The sequence below is a fragment of the Mytilus californianus genome, unplaced genomic scaffold (assembly GCF_021869535.1).
Source record: "Mytilus californianus isolate M0D057914Y unplaced genomic scaffold, xbMytCali1.0.p SCAF_3, whole genome shotgun sequence".
Lineage (NCBI taxonomy): Eukaryota > Metazoa > Mollusca > Bivalvia > Mytilida > Mytilidae > Mytilus > Mytilus californianus.
In genome coordinates, this window is record NW_026262679.1 from 11139382 (window position 1) to 11155003 (window position 15622).

At 37.7% G+C, this 15622-nt stretch overlaps 2 protein-coding genes across 3 annotated transcripts in view; both read right to left on the minus strand.

Annotated features, from left to right (window-relative positions):
• LOC127732943 (probable JmjC domain-containing histone demethylation protein 2C) overlaps positions 1 to 15622 on the minus strand; it is a 111886-nt gene that overhangs the window by 66517 nt on the left and 29747 nt on the right. The window contains exon 2 of the mRNA XM_052242150.1: positions 6296 to 6448. Coding sequence (XP_052098110.1) covers positions 6296 to 6448 — 153 coding nt within the window. The remainder of the gene's footprint in view (positions 1 to 6295; positions 6449 to 15622) is intronic.
• On the minus strand, positions 2850 to 6289 carry LOC127732953 (uncharacterized). Of its 2 annotated transcripts, none has more exons than XM_052242179.1 (2): positions 3320 to 6289; positions 2850 to 2883 (listed from the first exon to the last, which is right to left on the minus strand). In XM_052242179.1, the coding sequence occupies exon 1, from the start codon at positions 5926 to 5928 to the stop codon at positions 3346 to 3348; it is 2583 nt and encodes an 860-aa protein (XP_052098139.1). In that variant the 5' UTR covers positions 5929 to 6289; the 3' UTR covers positions 2850 to 2883; positions 3320 to 3345. The 2 variants fall into 2 exon arrangements, with proteins under 2 accessions (XP_052098139.1, XP_052098140.1); XM_052242180.1 differs by having other exon boundaries at positions 2856 to 3687; positions 3787 to 6289.

Consider the following 15622-nt stretch of genomic DNA (forward strand, 5'->3'; position numbering starts at 1 on the left):
TAAAATCAAATTCACATTTTGCAAAGTATATAAAATATCTTTCATTTCTGCACGTAGGGGCCATTTAAAATATGCCTTCTTCATTAAGCGAAAAAAAATAGACGATCTTTTTCAACTGCATTTTAAGTCAATTTTTGCCGCATGACCATGTATATTTTTTTGGTTGTAATGCAACACTGGCATTTCTAGTAACAGGAACTGCTACCCATTTTTCCCTAGTTGTTGTAGTCTTCGAGAAAAAAAATACGGAACACCACTGGTACCCTATGGAAAATGCATTACGAATAATTGCACTCTTGTAACCTGTATGGGATAGATCAACATTGTTTCTTCACTTCATTGTTAATGTACATATCCTAGAATTCATATGAAAAGAAATATTTAATTTTCAACCTTGCATAAAAATTCTACTCTCTAAAATTGGAATCCTCCCTTTAACCATAAACTTTACAGTTTCAATCTGCCGGATAATTATTTACTCTTTCCTTTCAAAAAAAAAAATATTTACCCAACTCTTTTTTATGGTTAAAGGCCCACAACTCTTCACACATCATAGTTCAAGTTGTAAACACAATTTTTAACAAAGAAATCACTTATTCAATGTGTTTTTAATCAATTTCCATACACCATAAATAAGCCTTAACAAACAAAACAGAAAAACTAACATCACAGAAACCTTATGATTTATTTTGAAATTCTCCCTGGTAAAGGTAATAAAATAGGTCAGTCATGTCATCAATCAATTGGAAGTGACATTTCTTTACACAGACAAATTACCAATGAGAGCCCAGGAATGTAAATCAACTCTTCACCTCTTGTTGTCTATCACAAAATCAATATTACTTTAAAAATCTCTATCCATTAGAGGTTAGGCATGCAAAATCAATAACAATTTAATTTACTTTCATTATTCCCTGACAACTTGTCTGCTTCTGGAACCATGTGTAATGAAAACAAAAAGCATTCTGAAGCATATAACTTGATGAGAATCTTAATCCAACATGTTTTTATGTTATTCTATCTGCATCTTCCAGATCAAACTGTCATTTCAAACAAGTTGATCAATAAATTGGGATTTCCCACAGCTCAGGCTTTAGCAGAGTGATTTCTCATATTTTTATCAGTTGACAAGACCTGTCTGATCTAATTAAGACTATATTCCTCCAAAAACTTCAGAAAGGAACAATCAATCAAATAATAATAACTGTTGATACATAACAACTTATAATTTACTGTTTGATAGTGCTATTATTGAATAACATTGAAAATTTAGATTTTTTAGTTGACCCCAATTAGAAAAACAAGGTGGAACTGTTTAAGTGGACTGAAACAAATGTCTCCACTTTATTTATATAGAAGTCACTCTAGTAAAGAAAGGACCAAACAAACACATTATGGTATGTACTCAACTGTATTGCCCTGCCAATAAGAATACATATCTGGTTAAATAATGGGAATCAGTATTTTTCAAGACATTTTACAATTAGTGATATGGAAGGTCCGAGCATGTACCCAAGGGACAAAACTTATGCTGTACTAGAAAGGTTTAATCAAAGCAATCAAAATATACGGTTTAGCGGTGGGGAACTTAACCATGATCATGCTTCCAGAGCCATGAAAATGTCCCCTTATTTTCACCCTGAGGTCAAAGGTCAAGGTCACATTAAGGTCATAATGATATGTGACACTGCCATTTGATAGTAAACCTTCATTCCAAATATCATAAGTCAAAGGATAAAAAGGTTTTGAGCCTGGCAAGATTAAATAAGAAGAACAGGAAGACGATATGTACTTAAACATGATGTCTCCCCTCGTCAAATGAGAGACATCATAACTATTTTGGACATTTTGTTTCTAATTTTTTCATTAATCAGACAATTGTGCTAAAATTAAGGTTGCAAAACCCTCTGGCAAAGTTGACCTTCCATGATATTGTGATTTTGTCTGGTCTATTTAGACTATTCAGGGTTTGATGCTCTTTTAATATTTCATTAACTTGTCTTTTCAAGACATTACTTGATAACCACATGTCATGTGCACTGAAATCAGTATCATAAATGTACATATATGTTTGTTTAACCTGCTTTGTTGAGTTTCTGTTTATTCCATGTCTTTTTTCATTCATCAATGTGTATTCATGACAGTCAAACTCAAAGGTTGAAGTGACCAATATGAGGTTGTTGTTTTAAAAAGCCCTCCACAGTGATTCCCTACCATTCACCTTTTCATTTGTACAACTATAAGATATATGAAATGTCCTCATGGAAATGACTACACAACCCACTAACACCTGATTCCCCTGACCACACCAGCCATCCACACCTGACTCATCTTGACCAAAACAGCCATCAACACAAAATTCCTCTTGACCACACCACCTATCAACACATGACAGCCTAACCAACAAACCATCAGAACCTGACTCTTCTTGACCATTCCTGTGTTTCTGTATACCACTGTATCAAGTTCAACAAAGGTTTTTTCAGAATAAAATATATGAGGTAAAGAATCAAATCTACTCTTAACATTGTTAGGGCATTATATATATATAAATATATAATACCACAGCAGCCAATAACACCTGGTTCCTTCTGACCACAACAGCCATCAATACCTGACTCCTCCTGACCACACCACCCATCAACACCTGACTTCTCCTGGCTCCTGTTCTAACAAGCCACCAACACTGGACTCTTCTGTGACCACACCAGGCATCAACACCTGATCACACCAGCCATCAACACATGACCAATTCTGACCACACAAGCCATCAACACCTGATTCCTCCTGACCACACTAGCTATCAACACCTGACTTCTCCTGGCTCCTGCCCTAACAGGCCACCAACACCTGACTCCTCCTGACCACACCAGCTATCAACACCTGACTTCTCCTGGCTCCTGCCCTAACAAGCCACAAACACCTGACTCCTCCAGAACACACCAGCTATCAACACCCGACTTCTCCTGGCTTCTGCCCTAACAAGCCACCAACACCTGACTCCTCCTGACCACACCAGCTATCAACACTTGACTCCTCCTGATCACACTAGCTATCAACACCTGGCTTCTCCTGACCTAACAAGCCATCAACACCTGACTCTTCTGTGACCACAACAGTCATCAACATCTGACCACACCAGCCATCAACACCTGATTCCTCCTGACCACACCAGACCTCAACACCTGAATCCTCCTGTCCTGACCACACTAGCTATCAACACCTGACTCCTGATCACACCAGCCCTCAACACCTGACTCCTCCTGATCACACCAGCCCTCAACACCCGACTCCTCCTGATCACACCAGCCATCAACACCTGACTCCTCCTGATCACACCAGCCCTCAACATCTGAATCCTCCTGTCCTGACCACACTAGCTATCAACACCTGACTCCTGATCACACCAGCCCTCAACACCTGACTCCTCCTGATCACACCAGCCCTCAACACCCGACTCCTCCTGACCACACCAGCCCTCAACACCTGACTCTGACGACTCCTGATCACACCAGCCATCAACACCTGACTCCTTCTGATCACACCAGCCATCAAACTCCTGATCACACCAGCCATCAACACCTGACTCCTCCTGATCACACCAGCTCTCAACATCTGATGACTCCTGACCACACCAGCCCTCAACACCTGACTCTGACGACTCCTGATCACACCAGCCATCAACACCTGACTCCTTCTGATCACACCAGCCATCAACACCTGACTCCTCCTGATCACACCAGCTCTCAACATCTGACGACTCCTGACCACACCAGCCCTCAACACCTGACTCCTTCTGATCACACCAGCCATCAAACTCCTGATCACACCAGCCATCAACACCTGACTCCTCCTGATCACACCAGCTCTCAACATCTGATGACTCCTGACCACACCAGCCCTCAACACCTGACTCTGACGACTCCTAATCACACCAGCCATCAACACCTGACTCCTTCTGATCACACCAGCCATCAACACCTGACTCCTCCTGATCACACCAGCTCTCAACATCTGATGACTCCTGACCACACCAGCCCTCAACACCTGACTCTGACGACTCCTAATCACACCAGCCATCAACACCTGACTCCTTCTGATCACACCAGCCATCAACACCTGACTCCTCCTGATCACACCAGCTCTCAACATCTGACGACTCCTGACCACACCAGCCCTCAACAACTGACTCTGACGACTCCTGACCACACCATCCCTCAACACCTGACGACTCCTAACCACACCATCCCTCAACACCTGACTCCTCCTGATCACACCAGCCCTCAACATCTGACTCCTACTGATCACAACACCCATCAACATCTGACTCCTCCTGATCAAACCAGCCATCAACACCTTACTTCTCCTGACCACACTAGCTATCAACATCTGACTCCTCCTGATCACACCAGCCTCCAACACCTGATTCCTCCTGATCACACCAGCCCTCAACACCCGACTCCTCCTGACCACACCAGCCCTCAACACCTGACTCTGACGACTCCTGATCACACCAGCCATCAACACCTGACTCCTTCTGATCACACCAGCCATCAAACTCCTGATCACACCAGCCATCAACACCTGACTCCTCCTGATCACACCAGCTCTCAACATCTGATGACTCCTGACCACACCAGCCCTCAACACCTGACTCTGACGACTCCTAATCACACCAGCCATCAACACCTGACTCCTTCTGATCACACCAGCCATCAACACCTGACTCCTCCTGATCACACCAGCTCTCAACATCTGACGACTCCTGACCACACCAGCCCTCAACAACTGACTCTGACGACTCCTGATCACACCATCCCTCAACACCTGACGACTCCTAACCACACCATCCCTCAACACCTGACTCCTCCTGATCACACCAGCCCTCAACATCTGACTCCTACTGATCACAACACCCACCAACATCTGACTCCTCCTGATCAAACCAGCCATCAACACCTTACTTCTCCTGACCACACTAGCTATCAACATCTGACTCCTCCTGATCACACCAGCCTCCAACACCTGATTCCTCCTGATCACACCAGCCCTCAACACCCGACTCCTCCTGACCACACCAGCCCTCAACACCTGACTCTGACGACTCCTGATCACACCAGCCATCAACACCTGACTCCTTCTGATCACACCAGCCATCAAACTCCTGATCACACCAGCCATCAACACCTGACTCCTCCTGATCACACCAGCTCTCAACATCTGATGACTCCTGACCACACCAGCCCTCAACACCTGACTCTGACGACTCCTAATCACACCAGCCATCAACACCTGACTCCTTCTGATCACACCAGCCATCAACACCTGACTCCTCCTGATCACACCAGCTCTCAACATCTGACGACTCCTGACCACACCAGCCCTCAACAACTGACTCTGACGACTCCTGATCACACCATCCCTCAACACCTGACGACTCCTAACCACACCATCCCTCAACACCTGACTCCTCCTGATCACACCAGCCCTCAACATCTGACTCCTACTGATCACAACACCCACCAACATCTGACTCCTCCTGATCAAACCAGCCATCAACACCTTACTTCTCCTGACCACACTAGCTATCAACATCTGACTCCTCCTGATCACACCAGCCTCCAACACCTGATTCCTCCTGATCACACCAGCCCTCAACACCTGACTCTGACGACTCCTGATCACACCAGCCATCAACACCTGACGACTCCTGACCACACCAGCCCTCAACATCTGACGACTTCTGATCACACCAGCTATCAACACCTGATGACTCCTGACCACACCATCCCTTAACACCTGACTCCAGATCACATCAGCCCTCAACATCTGACGACTCCTGCTCACACTAGCACTCAACATCCGACTCCTCCTGATCACACCAGCCATCAACACCTGACAGTGACTCCTCCTGATCACACCAGCCATTAACACCTGACTTCCCTAAACACCAGCCATCAACACCAGACTCCTCCTGATCACACCATCTATCAACACCTGACTCCTCCTGATCACACCAGCCATCAACACTTGACTCTTCCAACAAAAAGGAGGTACAAACAAAGACAGACAATGAAGAACTACCCAATGTCTAGACAGCAAGTATGATAGCACATCCATACAATGACATCACCCACACTATGTTTTGGTCACATAAACAATTGTATTGGGGTTGGGACAAAAAACCTAAATGAATAAAAAATACTCCCCAAAGTCAAATGGCTATTTTCATATTTAGATAAAAAAATCTTGGATTGACACAGAAACAGAGCTACATGTATATAATTACACTTACCAAAGCTGGCCAATACACTGTTTCTTTCAGATCCTCAGGGTCCTCTCTCTCTGCCCAAATTACTGTATGTTCAACAAGAAATATTTGGAAAATGTCATGAACTCGTACCCACTCTCTTCTTTTCCAATCTTGATTATCAAATTCAACTAGTATCTGTAGAACAATAAAAATATGATTAAAACAAATCAATACTGTAACATTTTATGGAAGAAGGAAGTAGGCGTTCTACAAATCATTAATTACTATGCAGCTGAGTTCTCTACCAGCTGTTTTATTCTGTTATTTTCTTGATGGTATAAAATCATGTGAGCATCAAGATCATGTAATTAGTACAACTAAACTGATTTTCAGAAGGTTCCGTTTCATGCTAAAAAAAAATTATTACTTGCACTTGTAATATGTTATTGCAACTAAGATTAAGATTCTATGTCCACAGAAATACTACATGCATATTCAGATGTTAAATAGGTTAATGATTAATGAATATAAACCCTGATTTGTACAATACTGACACTCAGTGGTATATTTTTAATGTGCTAGTCCATATGGTAACAGTTCAAACAGACATCACAAGTACTTTTATCTTGCTTTCAGTAACTGCAAGCATTCTTTCACAGTTTTGTTCATTACTGTTTTGCTAATACTTGTGTATCTATCGATTATACCAGTATTGTTGAGTAAAGTTTAAGTGGTTTTCAATTGTAAATTTGTGTAACTTTTGTGTTTCCACTGATTGAGATAAAAAGGGCAGGGTCAAGATCTCCCAAAACTACTTTTCTACACTGTGTAAGTTTAAAGCTTAATCTATCATAAAGACACATGTCAACCAGTAATGTGGAAGACAGTATGCTGACTTTTATATGTTTCTTGCTTTTTGTCAGTAGGTTGCTGCCTCATTGTTGTTTACCCAACATCTCTTATTCATGTGCCTTAAATCCGGAGACATTATTCTGATTTAGGGCGAAAAGTTTTTGTTCTTACCCCTAAATAATAAAATGCTCTGCTGGGCGCAGCTTGATACGACTGCAGAGGTCGAACCCTGAACAGTTGGGGCAAGTATGGACACAACATTCAAGCTTGATACAGCTCTGAATTTGGATTGTGATTAAATATTTGACACAGCATAGGTTTCTGACACAGAATGAATGTGGTCAAAGAACTTCATAATTTTTAATTTACCTATTATGGTCCAATATCCAAAATCTAAATACAGACACGGTTAGATTCAGCACATCAAAGAACCCCAAGAATTCAATTTTTGTTAAAATCAAACTAAGTTTAATTTTGGACCCTTTGGACCTTAATGTAGACCAATTTGAAAACAGGACCAAAAATTAAGAATCTAAATACACAGTTAAATTCAGCATATCAAAGAACCCCAATATTTCAATTTTTGATGAAATCAAACCATATCATTATTATTTGCTTTTATATAAATAAACAAGAGTGCACACGCTGAAATGTCTCGCCTTCTTTACTAATCATTGATATTATGTTGATAGTCCTAAATATAAAGCTTTATTACAACTGTCACATAAACTTAACATTAACCAAGTAAACTAAACATTGACCAATGAACCATGAAAATGAGGTCAAGGTCAGATGAACCATGCTAGGCAGGCATGTACAGCTAACAATTCTTCCATACAACAAATAGAGTTGACCTATTGCTTATAGTTTAAGAAAAACAGACCAAAACACAAAAACTTAACACTGAGCAATGAACCTTGAAAATGAGGTCAAGGTCAAATAAAACCTGCGTGACTGCCAAATAGATCATAAAATATTTCCATACACCAAATATAGTTGAACTATTGCATATAGTATAAGAAAAACAGACCAAAACACAAAAACTTAACTATAACCACTGAACCATGAAAATGAGGTCAAGGTCAGATGACATCTGCCAGTTGGACATGTACACCTTACAGTCCTTCCATACACCAAATATACTAGACCTATTGCTTATAGTATCTGAGATATGGACTTGACCACCAAAACTTAACCTTGTTCATTGATCCATGAAATGAGGTCAAGGTCAAGTGAAAACTGTCTGACGGGCATGAGGACCTTGCAAGGTACGCACATACCAGATATAGTTGAACTATTGCACATAGTATTAGAAAAAAAGACCAAAACTCAAAAACTTAACTTTGACCACTGAACCATGAAAATAAGGTCAAGGTCAGATGACACCTGCCCGCTAGACATGTACACCTTACAATCATTCCATACACCAAATATAGTAGACCTATGGCATACAGTATAAGAAAAACAGACCAAAACACAAAAACTTAACTATAACCACTGAACCATGAAAATGAGGTCAAGGTCAGATGACACCTGCCAGTTGGACATGTACACCTTACAGTCCTTCCATACACCGAATATACTAGACCTATTGCTTATAGTATCTGAGATATGGACTTGACCACCAAAACTTAACCTTGTTCATTGATCCATGAAATGAGGTCGAGGTCAAGTGAAAACTGTCTGACGGGCATGAGGACCTTGCAAGGTACGCACATACCAAATATAGTTGAACTATTGCACTTAGTATTAGAAAAAAAGACCAAAACTCAAAAACTTAACTTTGACCACTGAACCATGAAAATGAGGTCAAGGTCAAATGACACCTGCCCGCTAGACATGTACACCTTACAATCATTCCATACACCAAATATAGTAGACCTATGGCATACAGTATAAGAAAAACAGACCAAAACACAAAAACTTAACTATAACCACTGAACCATGAAAATGAGGTCAAGGTCAGATGACACCTGCCAGTTGGACATGTACACCTTACAGTCCTTCCATACACCGAATATACTAGACCTATTGCTTATAGTATCTGAGATATGGACTTGACCACCAAAACTTAACCTTGTTCACTGATCCATGAAATGAGGTCGAGGTCAAGTGAAAACTGTCTGACGGGTATGAGGACCTTGCAAGGTACGCACATACCAAATATAGTTATCTTATTACTTATAATAAGAGAGAATCTAACATTACAAAAAATCTGAACTTTTTTTTCAAGTAGTCACTGAACCATGAAAATGAGGTCAAGGACATTGGACATGTGACTGACGGAAACTTCGTAACATGAGGCATCCATATACAAAGTATGAAGCCTCCAGACCTTCCACCTTCTAAAATATAAAGCTTTTAAGAAGTTAGCTAACGCCGCCGCCGCCGGATCGCTATCCCTATGTCGAGCTTTCTGCGACAAAAGTCGCAGGCTCGACAAAAATAACCAACTTAAAATGGAAAATTTTAAAGAAAAAATAAAAGGAAAAAAAGGAAAATAAAATCCCCCCCCCCCCCCCCAAATTTTTTGAACCCCCTTATGATTCATCATCCCCAAACTCAATCCCAGCCTTCCCTTTGTGGTATGGTACCTTGCAGTACAATTTCAGAGAGATCCATACACTTGAACACAAGTTATTGTTTGGAAACTGTAAAAATGCTTGTTTTTTGGCCCCTATTTGGCCCCAACTTCCTAAACGTTTAGGGCAATTACCCCCAAACTCAAACCCAGCTTTCCCTTTGTGATATGGAACCTTGTAGTACAATTTCATAAAGATCCATACACTTACACACAAGTTATTGTCCTGAAACTAAAAAAAGGCTTGTTTTTTGCCCCTTTTTGGCCCCTAATTCCTAATATCTTGAGGCAATTACCCCCAAAATCAATCCCAGCCTTCCCATTTGTGGAATGGTACCTTGCAGTACAATTTCAGAGAGATCCATACACTTGAACACAAGTTATTGTCTGGAAACTAGAAAAATGCTTATTTTTAGCCCCTTTTTGGTCCCTTATTCCTAAACGTTTTGGGCAATTAACCCCAAACTCAATTCCAGCTTTCCCTTTGTGATATCGAACCCTGTAGTACAATTTCAGAAAGATCCATACACTTACACACAAGTTATTGTCATGAAACTAGAAAAATGCTTGTTTTTTGCCCCTTTTGTGGCCCCTAATTCCTAAAATTTTGAGGCAATTACCCCCAAAATCAATCCCAGCATTCCCTTTGTGATATGGAACCTTGTGGTACAATGTCAGAGAGATCCATACACTAACACACAAGTTATTGTCTGGAAGTTACAAAAATGCTTATTTTTGGCCCCGCTTTGGCCCCTTAATTCCTTAACTGTTGGTACCATAACCCCCAAACCAATCCCAACCTTCCTTTTATGGTATTGAACCTTATGGTAAAATTTCATAGAGATCCATTCAATACAGAAATATGTATCATTCAAAAAAAGATTGGGTAAACTTTAAAAAGTGGCGTAATAAAACAACGTCGTTAATATTTAATGCAAAAAAAGGAATATTATCAAAACGCTATATCTAGTTCCAAAAATAGTAAAGAACTTTGGAATCACATTAAAGATTTAAATCCAAAAATGGATAATATTTTTCCACCTAAAATGCAGTATGAAAATCAAACTGTTTATAACCCCAAAGATATTGTTAATACACTAAATGTTCATTTTTCTTCCGTAGCTGAAAAACTTATTGGAAATAATACTTCGGATATGGATTAATCTAAGCTACAAACTTTTACTAGTACAAAATTAAAGGAAACTGAAATTTTTAAATTAAAACTCATTTCTGTTGGAGAGGTGTGTTCACAACTAAAACACCTTAATATTAATAAATCCGCAGGTTTAGATGGAAGTGGTCCAAAACTTTTAAAGCTAAGTGCAGAGATAATATCGCCATCACTAACTTTTCTAATAAACAAAAGTATAACGTCGAATCGTTTTCCGCAAAAATTAAAACTTGCAAGAGTAACTGCTATACATAAAGGAGGACCAACAGATATTCCCTCCAATTATCGTCCAATTTCTATTCTAAATACCATATCTAAAGTTTTTGAGAGACATGTATGTACACAGTTATATGCATTCTTAAATAATAAAAAATTGTTACATATCGCTCAGTCAGGTTTCAGGCAAGGTCATTTATGTCAAACAGCGCTGACTAAACTAATTGATGAATGGTTAAAATATTTAGACAAGGGAGAAATAGTTGGTACTGTGTTTTTAGATTTCAGTAAGGCTTTTGTCCTTATTAACCATGCCATACTTTTAGAAAAGTTAAAATTTTATCATATCGGAGAACATTCGATAGATTGGATAAAATCACATTTGTCTGAGAGACAACAAGAAGTTCAATACGCTAACATTAAATCTGATAAATCGTTTGTAAAATATGGAGTGCCTCAAGGTTCTATTTTAGGTCCTCTGTTATTTTTTATTTATATAAATGATTTACCACTTCATATGTTAAACAATCTGACATGGATTTATATGCTGATGATTCAACATTGCATTTTCATAATAAAAACATTGAAAAAATAAACAGCATATTGCAAAATGATTTAAATGCTATACAATCTTGGTGTAGCAATAACAGTATGAAAATTAATGCACAAAAAACAAAATGTATGAAATTGGGTTTAAAACAAAAACTTACACAACTATCAGAATTATGTATTACCGTCAATGAAACATGTATTGAAAATGTCCATTCTTTCAAATTACTTGGAATTGACATTGATGAAAATTTAAGCTGGGAGGATTATGTTGATAGTATATGCAAGATTATCTCATCTAAAATATCACTTTTGTTTAAAATTAAAGTATATTTGCCTATACACACAAGACAACTATTTTATAATGCATATATTTTACCATATATAGACTATTGTAGTTCAGTTTGGGGAAATTTATTACAAAAAGATTCAGATAGAATCATAAAACTTCAAAAAAGAGTAGCAAGAATTATACTTGAATGCGATATTTCTGTTCCATCTAATTTTATGTTTTCATCTTTAAAATGGCTATCTTTTACAAAAAGAATAAAATACCAACAATCAATTCTAATGTATAAAATTGTAAATGGACTAACACCTGATTACTTAACAATGTATCTTTTGAGGGGCATTATTCCAAAGAACCTGCTGAACTTCAATATACACATGTATCTTTCCATATGACAATATGTATCTGGGAGGGTGGGAGGATCTGGGTGAGATCACACTGCCTTTATACCTTTTCGCTGGAACAGAAAGGCAGTGTTGTTAAAGTAATCTAAACAATCAATACATTTATTGATCACATGGTAATTACCTATTTCATAGTATTATCATGAAATATCTGATTACTGACTAATAAAAGTACATTTGATTATAAATAATCCATACTTAACAATGCTTGTACCTAAAAGTTGTTTACATTGGGCTATCGTAATGGATTTTTCTAATGTCTAAGTAAGTAAGTATGATGTAATGAAATCAAAAGTTCTGCACTTATTATAGTTAAATTCAATAGGAGAATTTCATTTTACAAGGAGTGTATGCTTCTCTGAACATTCAAATGATTTGACATTTCAAGAACTAATACTGTAAGTGATATGAATGAATTGCTTACAAAAAACTGGTAAAATAATTGAGTTTTCTTTTCTTTTTTTTAAGGAAGTATTTTAGACTAAATTTCATTGCAACTAAGGAGACATGAATACAAGGTTTCTTTATTACCCAACAGATGATCCATGATTAACTAAATCCATACAATGATTAGAAACAGTTACATTTACTGTTAATCAGTAGTAACTTAAAGGTCATGAACTTTGAGGCCTTGGTAGTAATTATGATGTATCTTACAAGTACTATTTACTGAAGTGAATAACTACAAAAATCTCCAGAAGAAAACAGATACCTGCTGATTAATGTTGAGGTATAAAAGTCAAAATATTTATGTCTACATCATAAAAAAATAAAGATTATTTCTGAACATAAAATAGTAAACTATAGCTGATATTTACCAGAGCAACCAATTAACTCTCACCACTTGACACATTCCAGATTTAATTAATAAGATTGCAGATGCAAGTAGATATTATTAGACTAGCGTGGGAAACAAAACAGTACAACTAAACACCACATCCCATTATTTCATATCAAATTTCTTGTCCACAAGAAGAATGCAACCAATCAAATATATTTTTTTATAAACAGAAAACAAACATGAAATAGGGAAAATGTAAAACAATTCACTATTTGACTGTAAAAGTACACACAAATGTAAAACAATTGACTATTTGACTGTAAAAGTACACACAAATGTAAAACAATTGACTATTTGACTGTAAAAGTACACACAAATGTAAAACAATTGACTATTTGACTGTAAAAGTACACACAATATTATTATTGTTTACATGCAAAGTACAAAGTCATTCTAAAACAAAGACTCACAAACCCTTAAGTCATTGAGACTATCAAGAATGATCGTATGAGAGGACCTTAATCAAAATTATATATTTAATAAAGAACCCCTCTTACTGCTCCTTAGTGAAATTAGGGTGTAAAGCCATCAAATATGTCCATTTGTTTGTACATCAAATCTTTTGTGCATATATAAACATCAAACTTCAAATAAACATCTTCTACATACATACATCTATATTTATAAATTCATATATTTATTTTGTTTTTGTTTTCAGCTTCTGATTTGAATAAAACTTTTTAAAAAATCTGATTACATTGTGCACCTCCTTTTTTCTTTTTTTTTCCCCAATTATTTTTTTATTTCATTTTCCAATGATTAACAGGTTTCCCATAGAAAAACCTAGACTTAGTAATATACATTTTATGTGGTATGCATCATCTGTAACTCCTCCTTGACTGGATTTAATTGAACTTTTCAGGGAATCTTAAGCAACTCATGGCCTTAAACACTTTCATATTTCATGTTGTTAGACATTGAGCAAACAGCAATCGATCAACCAATCCTATTTTGTTTTTTATTGTAATTCTTTTGAGGGCTTCCCATTGTAAAACATTGACTTTGCTTTATTTTCAAATGGGAGATTCTGAGAGCTGGGAAATGAGAATTTCACCAAATTTAAGTTGCAAAGAAACATTATTGTAATTTTTTGTCTGATCCCCTTCAAATCAGAAGCTGTGGAAGGTTAAAGATTCTGATCCCCTTCAAATCAGAAGCTGTGGAAGGTTAAAGATTCTGATCCCCTTCAAATCAGAAGCTGTGGAAGGTTAAAGATTCTGATCCCTTCAAATCAGAAGCTGTGGAAGGTTAAAGATTCTGATCCCCTTCAAATCAGAAGCTGTGGAAGGTTAAAGATGCTGATCCCCTTCAAATCAGAAGCTGTGGAAGGTTAAAGATTCTGATCCCCTTCAAATCAGAAGCTTAGGAAGGTTAAAGATTCTGATCCCCTTCAAATCAGAAGCTGTGGAAGGTTAAAGATTCTGATCCCCTTCATATGAGAAGCTGTGGAAGGTTAAAGATTCTGATCCCCTTCAAATGAGAAGCTGTGTAGTTAAAGATTCTGATCCCCTTCAAATCAGAAGCTGTGGAAGGTTACAAATTCTGACCAATCAACATTCTGCCAGTCCTTTCACTGGTAAATGCCAGTCAACTTTCAATTCATGTCTGATCATTTGAATCCCTTAAAACTTATCCTCATTCCTGTCAGACTGTACTTTTGAACATCTGTTTGGTCATCCATTTGTTTATTTTTTGCCAACGCCTCTTCAAATATGCATAAAGATTTTAATATTATAAAGCGCTAAATGAGTTAAAATTTTCATACAAAATGAAGCTCTTGTACAAATGCATAAACAAGAAATGCACTATTCAGGTGGCAACAATAATCATAAATGTCACATATAAATGTTGTGTGATGTATAAATCAAGACTAAAAAGTATCATCCAAGGCGTGTTGAATTTACACAAAACAAGAATGTGTCCATAGTACACGGATGCCCCACTCGCAAAATCATTTTCTATGTTCAGTGGATCGTGGATCAAAACTCTTATTTGGCATTAAAATTAGAAAGATCATATCATAGGGAACATGTGTACTAAGTTTCAAGTTGATTGGACTTCAACTTCATCAAAAACTACCTTGACCAAAATCCTTAACCTGAAGCGGGACAGACGGATGGACGGAAGAACGAATGGACGCACAGACCAGAAAACATAATGCCCCTACTACTATCGTAGGTGGGGCATAAAAATACTAAATGAACAAAGAGATTAACTTGAATTGGTTAGAAAAGTTTGGCACTTTAGATTATTCAGTTGTGTGTTATAATCAATCTAATCAAGAACCCATAAAGGGCATCATTTTGCAACAATATACCTTATTTTATATGATGGACTGCTTCAATTGTTTTTATGAATTATATTGTCCTGAAATAAGTATGTTAAATATCTAAAATGTGTATGAAAAGGTAGGTCCAAAAGTCAGAACCCACTGTGTGATAATTCCTATAACTGATATAGTGAATG